Raw genomic sequence first — 24,348 nt, 5'->3', positions numbered from 1 at the left:
GGGGAGCCTGCATGCCCAGTCCTCGCTCCTCCCCCCTCCCTCCTGCCTCCTAAATGCCACAAGCCAGCTGATTGCCGTGGGCAGGAGGTTGGGGGAGGAGGGGGAAGGCGCTGATCCACGGGGTCTGCCGGTGGGCGGGAGGCGCTGGGGGGGGGAGCGGCGTAGGGAGGCTGCTAGCTGTGGAGAAAGCAGGCAGCCAAACAACATAAGAGTGGAGCATTGCACAACTTTAAATGAGTGTGTTCTCTAATTGATCAGCAACGTAACAATGAAACAACGTTAACCGGGACGACGTTAAGTGAGGAGTTACTGTACACAAGAGTAACTGTATTCAATGTAATGACTCTCTGCCACTTTGGCCTCTTAGGCATTTGGAGTTTTGCCTGAGTAGCTTTCAGGATTTGGCTCAGTGCTAAAACAATCCTGAATTATGACCTTATCCAAAGTCCTCTGAAGTCAATAAAGAGGCTCCCATTGGATCAGACCATTAGTATTGTTACTGTGATTTGAGGCTTCTCTATGTGGCAAGTTTCTGCGTGGCAAGCCAAAGTGTGAATCTACATTGTACCAGTTTGCTACTCAATAACGTCCCATGTGGACACAGCTACAGAGCAGTGAATATCCCAGAGTGTGGCTTGGCATACTTCAAGCAGTAGTATGTTATGACTAGATACTGTATTGGCTGTGCTATGTGAATTTACCATCTGTTCTGAGCTACTGTATCTGTTACTGAACAAAATGTGCTGCAGTGCCTGGCTAGTCACAAAAAGGATGCTGTGATAGCCTTAATGCAAATGTTCTTAGCATTTGCGGGCTTGTGCCTGACCCTGAATTATTATTTTAACCTCTGCCCTGCCTCCTCACGTATCTGATACATCAGGCAAAGCACACCTCTAATGCTGTCCAATGTTACCTAGTATGTCCCCTTTGGAATGCTGATATTCCAGCACAGCAAATAATGTGACAGCTGGTTTAAAACTTCCTCAATATCTTATCCGCTATGGTCTTCTTTGTCATCTCAGTCTCTCAATCTGTTTCCAGATCCCCCACAAACCCTCCTTCAATTAGAAGATTTGACAACAATGCTTTTAATCACGGGGCCGGATATTCCCTCAGTGCTGACCTCTCCTTCAGGAACAAGGATGGTGCTAAATCCTGGAAGTTCTGTCCTCATCGGTAAGTTGATTTCTAAAGTTTGTTGGATAAAAGTATGAGAAATAGGCTGAACATGCAAAATTCAGATCCAGATGTTCATCCAGATCAGGGGCATTGGGGGGGGGGGCAGGCGCTGGGTCAGCCCATTATAAATGGGGGCCATTTGCAAATTCTTGCTCTGGATTCAGGGACTCAAGTTCAAATTTTAAATACCACCATAGTTCAGGGTTTATTATTATTGTTATTCCCAAAAGCTCAGACAGGATCAGTGCTCCTTTGTTCTGGACACTGTACATACACGAAGTAAGAGCCACAGCAAGTGGATGTAACAAACAGAGGGATGGAGGAGTCAGGATGAGGTTAAAGATACTCTAGATTGTGCTTCTCTCTCTTTTTCCTCTCCACATAACTACTGGTCTCTACTTTTCAAAGTCATCCATTCCTGTTGTTCTTTCTGCAGGGCTTCTCCCAGAGCTTTGTCCACCTCTCTACATTTACTTTTCTCTTGTACACTGTTTGTTCCATTGTGGTATTTGTTTTAATATTCTTTGTACCACATCTACAGCACCCAAAGTGTGCTCAGACCTTTACAAGCAAATAATTCTCAATGAAATGATCTTCTTCCATTATTTCATTTTTCTCCACCTTCTATTTAGTTTCTGTTTTGTCTTTCTTTTCTCTGTACTCCAACCCCTATTGTATACTGTAGAGTGTTTTCAGGCCTATGGACACAGTCTGTTTACAAAAAGATTCTCATTCTTTTGTTGTTGTTATTTCTAAGCTCCCTTTCTTCCAATATCTTGGAGGTTATATTTAATATGAGACTCAGTTAAACAACTAGCTTTTCAGGCAGCCTTATCATGCATATGACTCTCAGTGAAATCATAGAGTAGTTCAGTTCTGATTTTTAGCCTTGCAGAAGCAGGAGTGTAAATCTTTAGCAGAGGATCTGTACCTTGTCTCAGTGCTGATAAGAATGATTGTATTCCTCTCCACAGGCCTCCTACCAGCTCTTTGCTTACATTCAATAGCAAATATTTCTATAAGGGGGGTTTGTATTTACATTTTTATTTGTTTCGGATTTATTTTTTCCCCTATGCTGACATCTGTGTCCCTCTGTAATTGTTTCTTAGCAAGCTGCTCTGGATTGCATTTGTACTTCCACCAAACCTGCAGTTAAGGAGCTCTTTGGGGGGGGGAAATATCTGAAAGTATTTGATAGCATTCAATAAATCATTTCAGGTGTGGTTTATTGCACTCTCAGTCCTAGGACTTGGTCACACTTCTGTTTCATCCGTTTCTTCGCAGGTTTTCAAAGCAAAATCTTTAGAAGTTTTTTGTTGAGATTTGAAAGAGGTCATAAAATGGGTTTTGCATCTGTTTGTACATCATAACCTTTACTTCAGTCTCGTGGGGCCATATCATCCCCTAGCCCGCTGCTCCTGCTTAGGGGACAGGAAACTCCAGGAGTTCCCAATATCAAGCCAAATTTATTCTTGATGTACTTCTATTTATTCCATGAAGATACACATTGCTGAAGTTGACCTGGTATTATAAAAACCTAAGGAAAGTTCTTGATAGATATTCTAATAAGAGATGGGCTGGGACTGAAATATCCAGTCTGCTAGAATTCATACAGATACAACCAAAATGTCCATACGTAAGTGGGTGACACAACATGGCACAGCCAAAACATGTGCGCAAAGCATTCGATACACATACAAATTATCCAAACAATTATTGTCCTACCTGCATTCAGCTACAGATAGACCACTTACTTCTGCATAAACAATTGACCCACACCTCAGCCATTCTTTTAACTGACACTAGATTTGTTTTTAAGATTTTGTCAGCGTGGACTAGGATAAAAGACTCCCTCCCCTTTGGCTCCCAAATTCTGTTTCTCTGCAACTATCTAATAGACATTCTGTCTCCATAACCCCTCTCCACAGCTACCCCATCTGGCTGTCCCCTCTAGTCTTTCCTATTGTATAATCTAGAAGGTCCATTTTAATGCCTCCTAAGCATTGAGCCAGCTTCTACACAGAGATCTCACATGCTCTGGATGGTGATATTCTAATTTAATTCTAAAAGACCTGATGGTGGGAGGGTGTGGTGAGTGAAGAGGATGCTGTTGGGAATTGCAAGGAAACAGGAAGCTGGGAGTCAAGTGATTGGGAGATAGGATGTAAATGGAGAATTCTCTTGGGGAAAAGTTGGGTATCATGGGAGCAGAAGGATGCAGTGAGGAGAGGGAGTTAAGAGATAAGGGAAAGAAGAGAACTTTGAAACCCTTGGATAAATTCTGATAATTATCCAGACTTCTCGGGATTTATGAGAAATGAGAATCTGAATTGGTGAGGTTTGCCTGCTACCTCATTAAACAGAACTTCCTTAACAGGAAGAGGAAAAAATGTGCAGCATGAGAAGATGAGGAGGTTAAATTTGCACATTGAGAAGAAGAATGTACTACTTAATTGAGTGAGAATTAAAAGCAGAAGGATATGGCTTGCAGCCTGTCATTTATGCTGCATACGTTCTTCTAGTGTGTCTGCCCCAATATATTTTCAATGACTACATGGATCCATTTGCCATCCTATCTCAACCCCTGTGGACCTCCCTTGTGGTAAAGTTCTGAGTCTTGGGGCCACAACATGGGTGCCAAGTTTTGGGGGCTGCTTTTCACCAGGTGAAAGAGGTCCTTCAGTAGCACACTTCCCAACTGTGTCATTTTGGCTGCAGGGGCAGAGAGGGAGTTCTTTTGGGGCTTCATCCTTTGCCCATTGGAGTCAGTGGCAAAACTCCGATTGTCTTCCAAGGTGGAGGAGCAGACCCTTAAACAATGTCCTTTTTAGAGGTCACAGAAGCAAACCACTGTTAGAAGTGAAGGGACAGTTGTCTCCATAGCCGTGCCCACCAGCTGTCTAGTTAGTACACTGTGGTTATCTTTCTCAGTTAGTGACTTGAGGGTACCATTGCTCCTTATCAAATCATCAGTAAGATGCATCCAGCTATGCAGCCATTCTCCCCGCAACCCTTTTCTGATGACCCTATAGCAGGCTCTGCTCAGCTATCTACCAAACACAACTCCTACTATTAAGGACAAGATTTTCTCATAGTAGAACCTGCAGCACCTCTCAGTTTGGGAACTTACCCAATTTTTATATTAACTGAAATTGGCAAGGAGTGATGAGCCATATATTACATATGCCAATAATTTCTGATTTGCTTAACTTGTGGTATGTGCAAAATAAGATTTCATGTCACAGGTCCAGTTCTTTGCTTTATATTTCCATAAGTGCTTTAAAGTGACACAAACTTAGCATTTAGCCATATTTTGATCATGGAAAACCAATAGAAAGTTTAACATGTATTTTTATATCTGGGAAACAGTAGTAAATTTCTGCAACTACACTTATTTCCTTTGAAAGCTTTCAGATTAGTCCTTATTCTTACAACATTTTCTGTCAGGAGTACAAAAATATTTTTATTTTGGACACAGTTCTTCAAAAGTTGACCACAAGATTACTATGAGGGAGATAAGTATGCGAAAAGAGAAGCTGTTACTGTTAACTCTCTCATGCTGGGATTTTATAACCATATTTTTGGCCACTTGGCACTTTCCTACGCCTCTATCAAAATGCAGAATTATTTTTCTGGGTTAAAAGGACAATTTAAGATTAATAATAATATACTTCAACTAGAATTTCTTTACCTACACTCCCAATAAAAACTCATGCAAATTAAAATAATTTTAATAACTAAGGGTCTCATGCCAGATACATTTGCTATCAAACATAGTGCTTACTTCAACGAGTAGTCACTTTTACTTCACTGGGACCTATTCATGGTAGTAAGCACTATAAGTGGAGTTTTCAAATGTGCCTAAGTGGCTTAGGACCCTATGGGTATGTCAACACTTAAATTGCTTCAGCGGCACAGCTGCAGCTCTACCATGGTAGCGCTTCAGTGTAGACAATCACTACAGTGATGACAGGTGTTCTCATGTCGCTGTAGTTAATCCACATCCCTGAGAGGCAGTAGCTAGGTCAGCAGAAAAATTCTTCCATCAACCTAGCACTGTCTACACCAGAGATTAGGTTGGCTTAACTACATCACTCAGGGGTGTGGATTTTTCACTCCCCTGAGTGATGTAGCTGGGTCGACTTTACTTTTTTAGTGTAGACCTGACCTTACTACAGTGATGAGAAGGTTCTCCTGTCTCTGTAGTTAATCCACCTCCCCAAGTGGCAGTAGCTAGGTTGACAGAAGAATTTTTCTGTTGACCTACCATTGTCTACACCAGTGGTTGTTCGGCTTAACTATGCCGCTCAGGGATGTGAATTTTTCTACACTGGGAACTTACAAGGGCATAGCTCTGTCTCTCAGGGGTGTGAAAAATCCATACCCCCGAGAGATGTAGGTATTCCAACCTAACCTCCAGTACAGACAGCACTAGATCGATGGAAGAATTCTTTTAACAACCTAGCTATCACCTCTTGGGGAGGTGGATTACCTACACTGATGGGAGAACCCCTCCTGTCAGTATAGGTAGTGTCTATACTGAAGTGCAGTGCAGCTGTGCTGCTGTAACCATTGAAGTGTGTTTAGGGTATGCCTACGCTACAATAAAAAAACACTGGCATTTTTAAAACAACCCCATGGAACCATTTCTAGTGGTGTTGGGTTTTGTAAATATTAGGTCTGTCAATTAATCACAGTTAACTCAAGCGATAAACCCAAAAAAACTAATCACGATTAAAAAAAATTAATTACACTGCTCTACAGCCAAAATGCTTCTGAAATAAATGTAGTCAAACTTTACTAATTCTGGGTCACTGAGAACGAAAATGATGCTTAAAATTGTTGATTGGCTCTAGTTTTCAAGATATGCTATTGGGTCAGTATATACGACCCTTGACTTGGGAATGGCAGAGGATAAGTGAGTTATAAAGGGAAGGGATCTCAATTTAAACCAGAAATGACTAAAATACATCTTTGACTGGATCTATGAATAAATCTATGACTGGGTTTGGACAGTACTTGCTTTTTAGGCAAAACAATGAATGATGCAATCTGAAGCTGGTATTGCGTCATACATGATATGAATTGCATCATGTTATTCCTAGAAGTCATGGATGATGCAATCATAACGAAGCTTACATCACTCTGCTGAACAAATTGCCCTATATCAGCTCTGGAAATCATACGGTGTCATGCTCTCTTATTTGTCAGTGTTTGATTTTGCAAAGGGACACATTTCTGTTTAGCCAAAGTGAGCAGAGATGCCTCGTACTTGTGTGAACAGTGCAGATAACTTCTGCTATGTTTGTGGTGAAGTGACTTTTGCATCACAAAAGCGCAGTATAACCACTATGGTTAAGAAAGCCTATCACCTTTATTTTGGCTGCAAAACTGGAGATCAGGACAAGAGGTGGGCCCCACACATATGCTGCAACATTTGTGCAACAAATCTTCGCCAGTGGTTGAACAGGAAAAGGAAATCTATGCCTTTTGCAGTGCCAATGATTTGGAGAGAGCCAACAGATCATACCAGCAATTGTTACTTCTGCATGGTGCCTTCAGTTGGGAAAGGTGTGTCAAAGAAGAAAAAGTGGACTGTGCATTATCCAAACATTCCATCAGCTATACACCCAGTACCCCACGGAGAAGGACTGCCAGTTCCTGATGCACCAGAATCATTCTCACTTGAGTCAGACGAGGAAGAGGAAGAGGATGAAACTTCTGGTCCTGAACCATCAATGTCACAGGACCCACATTTTCTCCCATCCTCCTCCTCTGAACCACACCTCATAACACAAGGTGAACTGAATGACCTTGTCAGGGATTTGGAACTACCCAAGAGTAAGGCAGAGCTGTTGGGCTCCAGACTACAGCAGTGGAATCTCCTGGCAGGTGATGTTAGGGTTTCCATGTTCCGTGACCATCAAAAGGATCTTGTCCCATTCTTCTTCATGGAAGGTGATCTTGTAGCCTGCAACAACATCCATGGTGTGATGGCAGCCCTCAACATCGTTCACGATCCAGATGAGTGGAGACTGTTCATTGATTCATCGAAGACGAGTCTTAAAGCTGTTTTACTGCATAATGGCAATGTTTTGCCATCAATTCCAGTTGGTCATGCAGTCCATATGAAGGAAACCTATGACAACATGAAACAACTTTTGAGGTGCATAAACTATGACCAACATCAGTGGCAGCTTTGTGGTGATTTGAAGGTTGTTGCTCTCTTGCTTGGTCTGCAGACTGGATACACAAAGTACTGCTGTTTTCTCTGTGAATGGGATAGTCATGCAAGAGATTCCCACTCCATCAAGAAAGATTGGCCACTCCGACAGTCATTGGCGCCTGGGAGGAAAAGTGTTCAGCATCCACCACTTGTTGAATCAAGGAAGATTTTGTTACCACCCTTACACATCAAGCTGGGTCTGATGAAGAACTTTGTCAAGGCCATTGACAAAACACAAGCAGCTTTCAAGTACCTCCATGGAAAATTTCCAAGGTTAAGTGAAGCTAAGATAAAGGAAGGTGTCTTTGTTGGTCCTCAGATTCGTGAACTTCTTCGAGATGATGCATTTGACCATGCACTGCATGGCAAGGAAAAGACGGCATGGAAAGCCTTCCAGTTAGTGGCAATAAATTTTCTCGGAAACAACAAGGCAGACAACTACAGGTTGTTAGTGGAAAACCTCCTCAAGGCATACAAAAGTCTTGGTTGCAACATGTCACTAAAGATACATTTTTTGCACTCTCATCTAGATTTTTTTCCACCGAACTGCAGAGCAGTGAGCGACGAGCACGGCGAGCGATTTCACCAGGACATTGCAACAATGGAGAAACGCTATCAGGGCAAATGGAGCCCATCAATGCTTGCAGACTATTGCTGGACAGTGACAAGAGATGCTCCATTTAATGAATACAAGAGACAAGCCAAGAAGCGCCGAGTAGACACTGAATAGGACTAAACTATGTACATAATAGTTTTTTGCCTTTTGTTTCATAATAAATTTTATTTATATAACCCTTTTGCTGATTTTTAAAGTGTTACATAAACAGGACAGGTAACATATTATCATGTAAAGCAACCATAAACACATGAAAAGACCTAGGTTTACAATTTATGATTAAAACTCTACTATCTACACAATATACATAGACATAAAATGTAAAAACTTAAATATCTTAGAAACAGTAGCCAATCAGTTGTTTTAATTGTCATATTTGAATTCAGCACATCAAAATACATAATAAATAGCACATTTTATCTCTGAAGCAGACGACTTCTCAAAAATTGTAGACCAGTGTTACAATTAATCGCAGTTTTAATTGCACTGTTAAACAATAGAATACCAATTGAAATGTATTAAATATGTTGGATGTTTTTCTACATTTTCATATATACTGTATTATATTCTATGTTGTAATTGAAATCAAAGTGTATATTTTTTATTACAAATATTTGCACAAAAGAAATAGTGTTTTTCAATTCACCTCATACAAGTACTGAAGTGCAATCTCTTTGTCATGAAAGTGCAGCTTACAAATGTAGATTTTTGTTGTTGCTACATAACTGCACTCAAAACCAGAACAATGTAAAACTTCAGAGCCTACAAGTCCACTCAGTCCTACTTCTTGCTCAGCCAATCGCTAAGACAAACAAGTTTGTTTACATTTACAGGAGATAATGCTGCCCTCTTCTTATTTACAATGTCAACAGAAAGTGAGAACAGGCATTTGCATGGCACTTTTGTAGCTGGCATTGCAAGGTATTTACGTGCCAGATATGCTAAACATTCATGTGCCCCTTGATGCTTCGGCCACCATTCCAGAAGACATGCTTCCATGCTGATGACAGTCGTTAAAAAAAAATGCATTAATTAAATTTGTGTCTGAATTCTTTGGGGGAGAATTATATGTCCCCAGCTCTGTTTTACCCGCATTCTGCCATATATTTCATGTTATAGCAGTCTCGACACAATGCAAAGAAAGTACCAATGTGAGATTTCTAAAGATAGCTAGAGCACTCGACCCAAGATTTAAGAATCTGAAGTGCCGTCCAAAATCTGATCGGGGTGGGGTGTGGAGCATGTTTTCAGAAGTCTTAAAAGAGCAACACTCTGATGTGGAAACTACAGAACCTGAACCATCAATAAAGAAAATCGACCTTCTGCCGATGGTATCTGATTCAGATAATGAAAATGAACATGCATCGGTCAGCACTGCTTTGGATTGTTATCAAGCAGAACCCATCATCAGCATGGATGCATGTCCCCTGTAACGGTGGTTGAAGCATGAAAGGACATATGAATCTTTAGCACATCTGGCACATAAATATCTTGCGATGCCGGCTACAACAGTGCCATGAGAACGCCTGTTCTCACTTTCAGGTGACGTTGTAAACAAGAAGCGAGCAGCATTATCTCCTGTAAATGTAAACAAACTTGTATGTACATAATTCTACATTTGTAAGTTCAACTTTCATGATAAAGAGATTGCACTACAGTACTTGTATTTTTCAATTCACCTAATACTATTTATTTTGTTTTTTTACAGTGCAAATATTTGTAATCAAAAATAAATATAAAGTGAGCACTGTACACTTTGTATTCTGTGTTGTAATTGAAATCAATATATTTGACAATGTAGAAAACATCCAAAAATATTTAAACAATAATTGAATATCATTTATTTAACTATGCGATTAATCGCCATTAATTTTTTTAATCGCTTGACAGCCCTAGTAAATATATGTTTGGACAAAACCTAAAATGTGGGCTAAATTTGACCAATTCAGCAAAATTCTGAAACTAGCAGAACAATTATCAGGTGCTGTCCTAAAGTGTTTACTGTAGCTTGCTTTTTCTGCAGGCTGCTACATAGAGCTGCTAGAGAGCTGCCAAGAGGGGACTTTTCAGAGATACCAGACTTTTTTTTTTTTTAAATAATCTAAAGACATTGTTTTGTCTTGTTTTTAACTTTATTTTCTCACCACTTTATGCGGGCAACAAAATATGGAATTTGTGGCTTATACTGGGCCAGGCTGTGACTCTGTTACTCCTACTGGTGAGAGCAGTTACCCACACAAGTAGTTCTATGGAAGTCAGTGCGGGGAGTCACCACAGTCTGCCCATCCTTTGGCTCATAGGCAAAATGTAATCATAAGAGTAACCTATGGGCCAGGTCTGAGCTGCAGTCAAACTTCAGAGTGCATCTTGGGCCATGCTGTGTAGAGAGGGCTTAAAGGGCATCTTCGCACCCATGCTCCTACTTTTGCTTAAAGCTCCTTTTCCCTTGATTTTAATAATAAGAGATGTAGTAGATTTGGTGGGAAATGCCCTCTTACTTGCCCATATATGAGAAAACATCAATCTACCTCATGCAAGAAGATGCTATTCTTCAGCTATGATGCCTTTTTTTGACTCTGGGGCAGGCTGTTTCTGCACTGGTGCTTTGCAAAGGTTCCCCCAGCTAGAAAGGAGATAAATCGCTTCTATTGTTCATAAATGAGCTATGTTCCTCTCTGGCTCTGCCTTCTGGGCCAATAGGCAGAGACACATTTTCTACTATGTTACCTCAAGGGGAGTGTCAGTCAGTCCTTATCCATATTTCTAAGAGTGGGGGCTTTCTTTAAGACCTGTGCTTTATGATCAAAGTGTTTGCCTGCCCATATGAGATCACTGGGAAGCAGTCTCACTGGAATATCATTCCGTGACATATCCAAGTTTAGAGTTCAAAAAGTCAGGAAGCAGTTTTGCTTGCAATGTGGTGGTGTATTTTGACACAACAATTGCTGCTAATGCTTAATGCTGAAGAGATGTCACAGAGAATTATGGTGGCAAGTGATGCTGTAGAGCGATACGTCATGTGATAGCTGCTGCTGAAATGAGGTTGCCCAGTAATAAGGGGGAAAGAAGACAGATGTTTTATCCGTGAGTAACATCATACCCATGAATGTTAAAAGTGAGCAAAACCTTTTTAAATGAATTGGGCAATGGACTCTCATCTCAAACTGTACCAGTGATGGCATGTTCTGCATTGTGTATTTGGGGGACAGGAACTACACAAACTCATTCGCACATGCTTGTATTCCATATGCAAGCAAGGAGGCTGGTCTTGTAAAATACTGGGCATCTCCGGGTACTGAACACATCAGTTCCCATTGAGTGAGGTGCCTGATGGTCCCCTGGAATTCAGTGAGGTCTAATGGTGCGTTGATGTATCTGAGAAGGCACTCAGCACCTGGCAGAAAGCATCTCAGGGCAGCAGAGTTCATACCTTCATTTATGAAAGGGAAGATATGGTAAAAGTTGCAGGTTTAGAACAGAGACAGAATTGCTCATTTCAGGCCCAAGATCATCATTTTCTTACATTAGAGAAGATCTCAACTAGAAAGTCAGAGTCTCTCCTGAAATCCTCACTCTGGAAAAGCTAAGTTTTGTTGGAGTCAGACTTTGCTTGGGCCCTAAGTGAAGTTTGTTGCCATTAAAACTATAATATGTGTAATTCCCCAATGATTGTGGTATAACGATACCTCCTCATCAAAGTATAGTAAAATACCATGGTTACAGCAGATACTTGGCATGGTGAATGCAGAATCATTAATGGCTCCTTTTTCTATACATGAGACATAATCTTTGCGTGAGGGCATTTGCCTTCAGGCGCACTGGAGTTTGAAGATGCATTGCAGATGAAAACAGGGATTAACTATCCGATGCAGAGATGACGGACAGTAGAAGGAGGAAGAATATATTTTGACCACTTTTTTAAAATAGCATGAGGTTACTTGTCATCTGTTTCTTCATTTAAATATTTCCTTGTAGATTAGCAGCTTGTTGTTGCATGGAAAATGGATATGAAAATATTTGATAAATCATTCCCCAAAGCATCAGTCCACAAGCTGCACGTGTTTTTTTAGATCAGCAGAAATACAATCTTCCTGATGTGTGGTGATTTTTGAAAATATAATGCACACCCGAGGATAAGTATATAGAAGGAGGGAGAAGCACAACAGCATGCGCTATATATAATCAAATAAATGTTTTGGATGGCATTTAGAAGGCAGCCACAGGAAGAGATGCTGCCGGTTTTTGGAATGAAGCTCAAGCTCATGAATTTAGAGGGAGACTGGAACATAGGTAACATTTAAAATAGCTGGGAACTGAAACAAAGGCAGTAAATCCATCTGCTCCAGCCACTGCTTAAGAGCTGTGAGAAGAATTTAAGCATCATCCTTAAGAAGAGAAAATAGCAAACAAATGTTGGGTATTTTAATACCCCTGCTAATGATACCTACAATATATTCTGACACTGGTGTCTGCTGTGCCCATCAGTATATATTTTTAAAGCACACATTTCCATGGTACCTACGTGCAGGAAGAGCTGGTCAAAAAAACAGATGGTATTTTATCATGGGGGAAAACAATAAGAATTTTTTGGACAAAAAAATAGAGTTGATATTCTGAATTTTAAACATTTTAGCTCAAAAGCTGGCCAAAATGCAGGATGCAACATTTCTGTGAAAATTCTAGGCCTTTATTTTGTTGTAGTTCTGGTTGATATTTCAATTAAAAATCTCATTGTAATATTTTATTTCAAAACCTTTTTTTACAACTGTTCTTGCTGGTTCTTTAGCCAACATTTCTGGTGCTTTCACTTTGTTCTGGACTCAGCTGCCCTCAGATGTGCCTGTGCCATTCATAATGAAATCTATGGGAGCCACAGGAATGCCCCTGGGATGCAGTATGTTTAGCAATCATGCTGTAAATGATGGCCGTGGAACTGTGGAGATTGATGCTAAGTGACTGTTATATGACTGGTTTTCTCAAAGCCAGTCTGGAGTCTATGGGTAAAGATCATAATGTTTTGGATTCAAATCTAGGAGAGCAACGCCTATCTTGAGGAGCCTTCACAGACCATCACCCAAAGTGGGTATCTGAGAGCATGAGAAGAGGATGCACCAGGGAACTGAATTAGAATCTTCCGACTCCAAGGCTAGTGCCACAGTCAGTGGTCCATGACTTGTCCAAGGTTACGCAGGCAGAGTCTCTGCCTCTGTTTTCCTTCTGTAATATGGGGGTACTACTTCTTCCCTACCTCACAGGGGTGCTGTAAGGATAAATACATCAAAAGATGTGAGGTGCCCAGATACTCTGGGGTCATATAACTATTGTGGCTATCACAATACACCAGCTCTTTCAATGGAAACCTGACCATCACCACAGCAGGAGGCACTGGACTCATTATGGGGGATCCAAACTATGACATGCCTGTTGAGTGTGGCATGCTTAAAAAATAACAAAGTTCCTATATGTAGGGGATACTGAACAATAACAGTAAAGTTAGATGGTGAAGTGTGCTTTTTATGACCAGAAAAGTACAATCGACTGTAAAAAGGAAATCCTGCTGTTCCATATGTATTGTGCTCTCCCTTGGTGACTTCCATATCAAATTTGCTCAGTTCACAAGTCAGAGCAAGATTTTCCTAACTGGCAGCACTGTGAGCACAGTCTTGGAAAGCAATCTCCTTTCGACTTTTATACCTTATTCCCAATGACTGGAGAGTCAGAGTTTAGCAGCCAATTTCACTCTTGATTCAAGAGGCAGAAGAGTTAGACTACAATTTCCTGTTCTGCAAATAAACAGGCTCTTTGGTGGTGATGCTAGTTTAAAAAACAACCACCCCCCTGTTTACATCAGTAGAGAAAGTGGAATTCACTTGAAAGATACAAATGGCTTAGTTCTGCCACAACAGTATCTCACATGGATTTTCCATTGGAGTCATTCTCTCCTATGCTCTAATGATGTGGCAGGAGAATAGAGCCCATAAAGAGCAGATATCACAGGTTCAGTAGCCAGGTGTCCTTTTGTTAGTTGTTTTTCTGGCTCTAGCTATTGTTTATAGCTATATACATTCTCTTTACACAGTATGATTAAACAACTAATTATAAATCTGCAAAAATTGAGATCTGGATTTTGCAGATCTCAAAGTTCAGAGGAGTTCAAATCCAGAGGCTTGGCTCAGGCCTATTGCTAGTATTTTCATCTCTGGAGACTGGGGAGTATAGCTGGATTTGGTGATGAATAGAAGGAGTTTGTTCATCTCATTTGGATGTTGTGGGGTGTTTTGTAGTGAGTACAGTCCAGTGTGATTGACTGGCTGACCAGGAGAGGCCAACGTTGATGTATCAACACTTTCTTGGACTCAGGACATCACAGTCTCACAAAATTCACCTTCTTAACATGGAATATCAATATTTGTTAAAAATCAGTGTGAAATGAACCAAAATAATATACTCTTTAATATCATCAGAGCTGTAAATATGAGTCCAACGTGAAGCTCTATGATATACGCAAAAGCAATTAATTCATCCACTTGAAACATCAGAATTTTTCCTAAATACCTTCCTGTCCTGTTCCCTCCCCCATCACTCCCCAGTTCTCTCATGTAAATCTTCCTAGGCTTGGCAATTACTGTTATGATTTAAAAGTTATTGATAGAAATACAGAATAATATACACTGTGCACAAGGAAACAGAACAGGGAAAAACTCACATAATTATGATAAATCTGGTGTCTCAGCTCCCTTGTGGAATAGAATCATAGGACTGGAAGGGACCTCGAGAGGTCATCTAGTCCAGTCCCCTGCACTCATGGCAGGACTAAGTAGTATCTAGACCAAGGAAGGAAAAACAGACAGAAATTGCATATTTGGGGTGAGATAAATTCAGGAATATCCAAGGGGCTGTTTTTCAGAACATTGTAGAGGGTTTCATTATTATAAGAAGTTAGACTTTAGTGCGTTTTGAAAGCATGAATTCATTTTAAATAATGTTACTTGAGCAATTGTAGATTGCATAATGATAACATTTCCATTCATATTGATTTTTAAATATAAATCATATCACATGTAAGTTGTATATTTGTCAAGATCAAAGTTAAATACAAATAGAAGATCACTGGATATATATTACTTCATAGGAACCATATCATTCATTCACCAATCTGATGCTATCACTCTAATTTCATACTAAGCATTGGTATAAAGTAGGGCTGTCGATTAATCGCAGTTAACTCAAAAAAATTAATCATAATAAAAAAATAATTGTGATTAATCACAGTTTTAATTGCACTGTTAAACAATAGATTACCAATTGAAATTTATTTAATATTTTTTGATGTTTTTCTACATTTTCAAATATATGGATTTCAATTACAGCCCTAAATACTCCCTATTGCTAGTAATTGGATTTTCCAATAATATCTGTCTAACATGATCAAAATAGATCAAAATAAATGGTGGTGGTTGTATTCTTTTGTTACACACATGGCTTAGTTCCTGCAGATTTGACCAAATTAAACCAGGGACAGAGTTAGGTGGAAGACGTATTCATATAGTGAGATTTGGACAGATTCTGATAAAATAAGACCTGAGCAGAATGTATGTGTCCAAAACTTAAAATTAATCTTCTCAAAAGTTTAAAGAGAAAAAAATAAAAGTTCAATTACCCATTTTTATTTTGTTTTTTATTTTCATTCATCTCTTCAGTTTTTGGTTCTTGCTGGGTCCAAAAGTGGAAGAGACAAAATGCCCTAAGAAAGACTTGTCTCAATGTGTCCAGCTTCATTGGAAGCAGGAAACACTAGTAGTCTCTCATGAATTCTTGAGATTTCCAGCACAGTTTTGCAGACTGAAGAGATTCAGGTAAACATTCAAACTTTTTGAGTTAAGCCCCTAAAAAAGTCCTTTTCTTCCCTGCAAAATGTCATTCATTGCCTGATGTTTCTTTGGTGTGAATTCACTCGTGATCAAATTAACAGACAACACCAAAGCTGAAAAGCTGGCAAAGTGTAGTCAATATTGGTGGACAGACCCAAAGCCATGGTCTACTCTACGGAGTTAGGGCAACGCAAGGCAGCTTACATTGACCTAACCATGTTTCTACACCAAAATTTCACTCCCCTAACGTAACTCGCCCACTACACCAACTTAATAATTCCACCTCCACTAGAGGCAGAGAGTCGATGTCGATGGAGTTAGGTCAATGCAGTGTGTGTGTAGACACTGTGTTGCTTACATCAAGTGTAGTTGACTTTTAGAAGCTGTCCCACAATACTCCACACTGACAATTTAATTGGTGCAAACATTTGGCCAGACACCCCTCTGTCTAGACACACCCTCTAGAAGTGTACCCATCACATATAAGTGGGTTTATTTTCATCTTGGCTCTATCTGTCTATCCAACCAGCCAGTTATGTATTCTACTGTGCTTTCCACTGTAGTATCTGATTCTTATGGAGTTTCCTTTATACTCTTCTAATATTAGAGATAATCAGGAAATGGGGGAAAGGGATTCTGCTGAAAATGTTGACTTTTCATCAAAATGGAAACCCAAACTCAAACATTTTTCCAGTTTTTAGCATCCAAAACACAAGAATATTTGCCCCAAAACTGCCAGACACCCAAAAATGTGGCCAAAAACTGCCCAGAAACCAAAACAATTCTCTTCTCTGATGAAATTTCAGGTTTTTGACCTGGCCAAAATATAGGAAATTCTTAAGGAAAGCTGACATTTTCCACTCAAAAATCATCTGTTCAATTGAAAACCCAGTTTTCCATTGGGAAGTAGGTTCAAGGGGAAATATTTGATCAAATTTATCTAAGTACTACTTTGTCTTCATGTAATAACCACTGCTGTTGCTATAGTCAGGGTCTGGGATTAGGGCTGGGAGAGGCAGGAAAGTGGTCCGGAAGAGGATCTCCATTTTTAAGAACTGGACAAGAGTGAAGCAACTTGGGAACCCCCTTTCTACACTAATGGTTCAACATGCCATATTAAATAATGTTGCTAGTGTCTGGGGCCATTTCTGATTAATACCATGAATGAGGGTTGCAACCCGTGCACTCATGGCTTTAAGCCCGTCCAGACTAGCTGGGCCAGATTCTGCTCTCACTCGCACTGATGTGAACCAGGTATAGCTCCATTAAAGTCAGTGGAATTACTCTGGTGTAAAGGTGGTGGGAGATCACAGTGTGGCCCTGTGTATCACAGACTGGGCATCTGTCATTCTTTTGGCTCCTACTGCAACAGTCAAAAGATCTTTCAGCCTTGTTGAGGTTCTTGTGCATGCCCTAAGCATTGCTGTAGGATAAGCAGAAGAGAACTTCCAGATGGCCTTTCTAATACTGGAGGGTTTCTGAGCTGTGGTCTCTAGGACTTCTCTGCTACAGGCTTTGAAAAGCCATACGCTATCCTGGGTTGGTTGCCAAAGCCTGCCGATCACTGCCAGAACACCTTGTTAGCCAGACAGAAGTTACACTGCAGCTTCATTAGAAACACACAGCAATTGCTTTCCTGTGCTCTCCACCACCACCTCCTCTCTTCCTTGCTTCTGATTTTCCTTGCTTCATTGGGAAGTTTCTGGGCTGCCAGAATCTCAGGACTCAGCAGGCTTATATCAGCATAATAAATACAGAAAGGTCTTCATGCTTCCATAGCAGCCCTGACCTTGGTAATCCACTCTGGTGTTCATATTGAGCAGTCATTCCTTCCTGTGACTTGTTGTTGAACTCCACACGGTGCAGTGGCGCCTCTCAGGATACCTGCTGTGAATATCAACCATCCTTCATCTCATGTATAAATATATGGCTATCCTGTGGCTGCTGCAGTGGTGGAGCAGAGATGAACTGCAGCATATTCTTTTTCAATCTGTGTGTCTCCATGAACAGACACATCAGAGTGAGTTAAGGATGGAGTTTCAGCCTTCAGTTTTCATCCTCTCAGACTTCAGCTTCCATTTTTCATAACTGTTAGGTGGCTTCAGCCTGACTCTTAATGATATTGTAAAGTTGTATCTCGGTGTAGAAGATTCTCCTTTTCAGAATTATTTTACAAAGCACCTTATTTCCCCCAACAGTTTGAAAACCCTTTGACCTCTTAAAGGGACCACCATGTGGTTAAGTATTTGGGAACATTTTTAGCAATCTCTATGGGGCAAGGAACATATCTGTATCTATGTTTGTGAAATATTGTATAAATTTACAGCACTACATACATGATTCCTAAGAAAAATAACGTGTGGTATTATATAACCAAGATATATAGTCAAGCTGGAAAGGCATATCGAGGTGGGTCCCACAGGGATAATTTCTGGGTCCGATTCTGTTCAATATCTTCATCAGTGATTTAGGTAATGGCATAAAGAGTACACTTATAAAGTTTGTGTATGATACCAAGCTTGGAGGGGTTGCAAGTGCTTTGGAGGGTAGGATTATGAGGGAATATTGAAAAAATTGGGTTTGTTCAGTCTGGAGAAGAGAAGACTGAGGGGTGACATAATAGTTTTCAAGTACATAAAAGGTTGTTACAAGGAGGAGGGAGAAAAATTGTTCTCATTTAGCTCTGAGGATAAGACATGAAGCAATAGGCTTAAATTGCAGCAAGGGATGTTTAGGTTGAACATTTGGAAAAACTTCCTAACTGTCAGGGTGGTTAAGCAATGGAATAAATTGCCTAGAATCTGCATCATTGGAGATTTTTAATAGCATATTAGACAAACACCTGTCAGGGATAGTCTAGATAATACTTAGTCCTGCCATGAGTGCAGGGGACTGGACTAGATGACCTCTCGAGGTCCCTTCCAGTCCTATGATTCTGTGATAAGTGTTTGTGGACTGTTTAAAACCATGTCATTTACTTAATACCATAGATTTTAACTGCTCCTTTGGTGCCATAAAAGCTTTATTTAAAATACCAGGGTTTTTTACTATTGTCATCAGATGTATTGGTATATATTAAGAAATGCTAAATACTCAGCTTTACTCTGCTAAAACTAATTCATGCTAATTCTGCCTGATTTTAATTTGTCATACAGTTTGGGAAAAATAATAATATTTTCACTTACACAGCTCCTTCCTTTTGAGGATCTCAGTGTATGTTATAAATATTAATAAAGCCTCACAATATTCCTTTGGAAGTTTTATTTTATCTATTTTATGGAGACAGGGAGAGGTTTAGGCTGTATCTACACTTAAAACGCTACAGCAGCGCAGCTGCACCACTGTAGCACTTCAGCATAGACACTTACTAGAGCGACAGGAGGGGTTCTGTAGGAAACCCAAGAATACTTCCATCAACCTAGTGCGGTCTACACAGGGACTTAGGTTGGCTTAATTACGTTGCTGAGGGGTAGGGTGACCAGATGTCCCGTTTTTAAAGGGACAGTCCCATATTTAAGCCCTCCTGCAGGTGTCCTGAGTTTTCTTAAAAACGGGCTAATTGTCATGTATTTTCTGTTCCTCCCCCCCACTCACCACCACCACCCATCAGTACTGGCGGGTCCTGCTGCTGGACAGATCCCTGCTCGCCTGCCGCTCACCCACCAGCTGTGAGTGGGGGGTCCAGTGGTCGACGTTGGAAGGTGGGTGTACAAGGCTGGTGTCGGGGCGAAGATGCAGCATGCAGGGCTGACTGCTCCCCCTGCTGGTCCATCAGTGCAGCCCCCGCTGCGTGCCAGCTCCATCCCCTGTCCCATTTCCGGCCAGCACTGGCTGCGAGCTGCGACTGCTGGTGTGTATGGGCAGGCGCCAGGCAGGGGCTGGCTACGTGTCGCCTCTGTTGCCCATCCATCAGACGTTTACATGCTCCCCCTCTTGCTGTCCTCTCCCTGCTTTGTCCCTTCACACCCCCATCCCCGCTGCTCCTTCATATCTCCCCCATTGGGGCGTGTCCCCCTCCCAGCGCTGTGCAGAGAACCAGCCCCTGGTCGGAGTGCTCAGCTCACCAACAGCCTGGCCGGCAGGCTCCTTCCTTCCCCCTCTGCCTCTGGCTGGGCCGGCACTCCAGGAAAGCCCAAGACCGTCTATCCTGGGTGCTGGCCAGAAGCAGTTGAGCCCTCCATGTGCCACAGCACTGGCACAGGGAAGCCTCTCCTCCCCTCAGCTAAGTTCTGGAGGGGCAGGGGAGGAAGCAATTTCGAGCCTGTTCAGGCCCCACACCTTCAGGTTCCACAGCAGCCTCCTGGGCAGGGGCTTAGCACCCTCTTCACCTGTCCTTCTTTCCCCACTCCCTCCCCCGGGTCCTGCCCCCTGGGAGCACGGGGCTGCTCCATCCCCACCCTCCCCTGGTGAGCCACATCCCTGACCCTCATTGAAGGCCCTTGCAGTCAGGTTCTCTGGGCCCTTGTGCACAATGCATTGTAAGGGCTTAACCCCTTCCTGCCCATGCTATAGCTGGGGGACAGGAGGCAGCTGGGTTATGTCAGTGGCCAGCAGCAGCCTGGAGGTGTTAGCTGCCTTTCGACCCTGTGCAGGCAGGAAGGAACAAGCTGCTTCCAGTCGCCCTGGTGGGGGGGGCAGGGGCGGAGAAGAGATAAGCTCTGCAAAGACACAAGCTAGTTTATCCCTCCCCTCCCCTACACCCCCCCTCCACCCCCCTACCCCCACCCCGCAGCTGGAAGCAGCTCTCATCCCTTCCCTCCCGCACAGTACTGAAAGGCTGCTGCTGGCCACATTCTGGTATGAACCCTGAGAGAAATCTGGGGAGGGGGGCCATGACCCTGCGTGACCTCCCACCTCCTCCCATCCGCTCCCCCCCCCCCCATGTTGCCTCAGGAAGACGCAACACCATGTAGCAGGAGAGGTGGGTCCGTCCTGGGGGCCCAGCCAGGCATGGAGGGCGGAGAGCACCTCCCCTTGCCTCAGTTTATGCATTGCTAAATTGGATATTATGATACTTACCTTCCTTTGTGAACCACTTTAAGATCTATGGATGAAAACCACTACATAAAGGCTATGTGTCATTATTAGGCCCAAACTGAAACACAAAATCCAAAGAGGCCCCTTCTCCCACATCCGGTCCGTATCTGAACTCTGTACTTTGGGCCAATCTCTAATAACTTATTAGAAAGATCTGCTGGGCACTAGTATTAGGTTGAGAAGAATCCCAAAGAACATTTTGTTAGTCAGGCACAGGAGCTTAAGAACAATTTGTAATTGTTTTGGGGGGTTTGTTTTTGTTTTTTTAAAGAAAATTCCATTCATTTTTTCAAATGCCAGGCTTACATCTGACATCACCACTGCTGGCCATAGGGCTCTGCTGGGAATTGTAACAGGCTTCTAAAAGGAGCTCTGTATTCATATGCAGTAATAAACTGCACCCAATGAACAACTGCAGTGTGGCTGGATTCATTTGTTTCTGTCCTTCAAGTGAAAAAGAGGAGTTATGTCTGTTCTGTGATTTGTTCCCTTAGCTTTAGCGCTGCTGGCCCAGATTTGTTCTTCAGTTACTGCTGTGCAATGAGGTTGCAGTAGTGTAACTGAGAACAGGATTTGGCCTGCAGTGTTAATTTATTCTTTCCTCTCATGCAGTCATTGGCATTGCTGTAGAACCTTGGTCTCCTGCCGGCCAAGCCCTTTTTGCTAACTTTGAAATATTAACTTTCCCTTTCTCCCCAGTGTTCCACCGCCCACAAAAATGTATAATTTATATACGTTTTTGTTTGCAATTCCAAAAAAAAAAGAGAAAAAATCTCTCTCACATCTGTGAATCATACCCTGGCTTTAGATCAATTTAGAGTCACAGTGGACCTGGAAGAGGAGGCCTAAAAGCAATATTTTCTTTCACTGGTTAAGAAGGGCTGATAGAGAAGGGTCTTCTACTGCCAGAGTTCTCTCTAGTCAGGAAACATTGCCAAACACTGCTTCCCCGCCATAAGAGTCCTGCTGTACTAACACCCCTTAGTAACTGCACTGGCTAGAGATGAAGACAGTTTTTCACTCCCATACTGTTTATCCCATGCTTGGGGCAGGTGTTGAACACTGGAAGGATAAAACAGTCAACGATGACATGTTTGGGAGGAAATGGAAAATAGGTGTTGGTAATCTGCATTAAATGGTATTCATATTATTGCTGGGAGGAGAGGGGAAAAGGGATGTTATGGGAACATATTTTTCATTACAGTCTGATTTTTGCTAAATATGCCTAACATATTATCCCACAGTTTATGCATCTGTCCAAGTGAATACATGTAGGATATATCATCTGTGAAGGGTGATAGATGCTCATTCTGCATACACAAATGGGAAATATCCATTACATACGAGCCTCATAGGTACAGGCAAGGTTTTTTTCATTAGAAGTGGAAAAAATTACTAATTATTCATTGGTAACACATATGGAAAGAATGGGGGGGTTGATTTTTTCCCCTATTATTGGTTACTAGCTATTCCCGTAGCCTATTATTTTATATATAGATCTGGAAAAAGAAATATAGATGATGCAAATAAAATATACAGTGATGGGAAGGGCAGTAATTAATTTATTTGGCAGAAAAATCTGCAAAAGAAACAAAAGAGCTCAGCTATGGATTGTAGTTAATTTCAGTTCCCTTTGTACTTGCGTGTTATTGGGTTGATCTTTCTACTTTCTCATTTTAAATCATGGTAGTTGATTTTGCAGACACACAGTAAAACTGAATTAACTGCGTGTCTGTATGTTGATCTTTGAGAGACCTCTTTGTAATCACACAAAAAAAACTATATATAGGTTAGAATGTTATATGTGGGGCCGGTGGCCCTGCCTATTAATAAGATTACCCAACACTTTCCATTATAAGACCCTGTTTTCAGTTTCTTATAACTTTGGTAAACTTTAAACATTTAGGCTAAAATTTCCGATGCTGGGTGTTTGCATCAGGCTAATATATTTTTTCTTTTGGGGGGGGGGAGGTCCAGGTAAATGTCAGCCAAAATGGTTCAGCCAATTCCAAGAATGAGGTTGGGGAGGGGGGAGCATATTTTTTTCAATGATAAAAAAAAAATTCTGGTGACTTTTGCTTTGAGATGCTCTAACTCCCCCAGGTTTGGAGCAAGGACCTGAAATTTGGCAAGGGTGTGGCCTTTGTGTCAGGGACGAACCATGTGGGTGTCAATATGATGGCACTGTGTTAAAAGAACATAAACACTGCAAAGTCAAGCACTCAAAAGTTAGGAAATGCACTGACAACCTTAATGCTGGCATTTCCTAGTTTTTGAGTGCTTGACTTTGCAAGTTTTGTGTGTGTGTGTTTATACTCACATACCTGCACACATATACATCCCTGCACTTGTTATGGATGCTAATTCTTTCCCATTAAATCACAAATGGAAAGATGAGCCTGTGGCTTAAAGCACAGGACTAGGCATCAAACAATGTGGGTTCTATTTCTGCCTCTGCCAAAGACATGTTTCTTAACTTCACTGTGCCTCAGTTTCCTCATCACGAAAAGGAGAATAATACTGCCCTATTTCACGGGAGGGTTACAAGGCTTAACATGAATTATTCACTCAGATGCGTATGGTGATTTAAAACTTCACATAAAAGACACTATGGAAATGCAAAGCATTATGGACCATTTTAAAACTGTTTTTCCGTTGATAAGAAGGCACCCATTATAAACATCTCTTAGATCTTTAATTATTGAGAGGAAGAGGGAAAATCAGAGAACAACAACTTTTTTTCCTTGTTGTATTGATTTCAAAACACCATGTTCTGCTGTAGGTAACTCATGGATGATTTTATTCTCATTTTGTTGGCAGAAGGCTTATTATTTCTCTTCCCTGGTTTCTAGGTTGCCCAGTGGATGGTCACCCAACTCCAAACATCACTTGGTTTTATGCTGGTCAACCCATCAGCATGAGACATAACATCCTGGCAGCTGATCAGATTCTTCAGCTACTAAACATCAGTGATGGTTATCAAGGTGAATTCAGCTGCCTGGCTCAGAATGAAGCTGGCTCACTTATGCAAAAAACATCTCTGACAATCCGAGGTAAAATAATTCTATCTTGCTGCCTTTATAAGATCTTGGCATTGCCAGGATGGTGCTGTTAACTGACTCGTCATCATTCTGGATTCCTTCACTCTGAGACCACAAGAAACGGCAACCAAGAGAAGTTTTGGTACCTTCGCCACTAAGAGTGAATTTGTAGATATGTTCAATAATTCTGGGTATCTTGGTTTTTAGAGGTCTACACTGAGATTCATTGGACCTGATTTTCAGGGTTGTTGAGCACATACAGATCATTCTGATTTCAGCTGGACTTGTACATTTTCAACATATCTGAAAGTCAGGACATAGGCATCACAGGATGGGCCACCAATATTAGAAGCCACCAATTTTAATAACCTAATGATG

At 41.4% G+C, this 24,348-nt stretch overlaps 1 protein-coding gene across 2 annotated transcripts in view; it reads left to right on the top strand.

The window, feature by feature from the left end:
• Positions 1-24,348, top strand: part of ADAMTSL1 (ADAMTS like 1) — a 688,426-nt gene that overhangs the window by 649,181 nt on the left and 14,897 nt on the right. For both annotated transcript variants that reach the window (XM_065406494.1, XM_065406493.1), the window contains 2 exons: positions 1,042-1,176; positions 23,782-23,982. In XM_065406494.1, coding sequence (XP_065262566.1) covers positions 1,042-1,176; positions 23,782-23,982 — 336 coding nt within the window. The remainder of the gene's footprint in view (positions 1-1,041; positions 1,177-23,781; positions 23,983-24,348) is intronic.

This window comes from Emys orbicularis, chromosome 6 (assembly GCF_028017835.1).
Source record: "Emys orbicularis isolate rEmyOrb1 chromosome 6, rEmyOrb1.hap1, whole genome shotgun sequence".
In the NCBI taxonomy this organism is placed as follows: Eukaryota; Metazoa; Chordata; order Testudines; family Emydidae; genus Emys; species Emys orbicularis.
The sequence above is the reverse complement of the archived record's forward strand: the minus strand, read 5'-3'. Positions and strand labels throughout refer to the sequence as shown.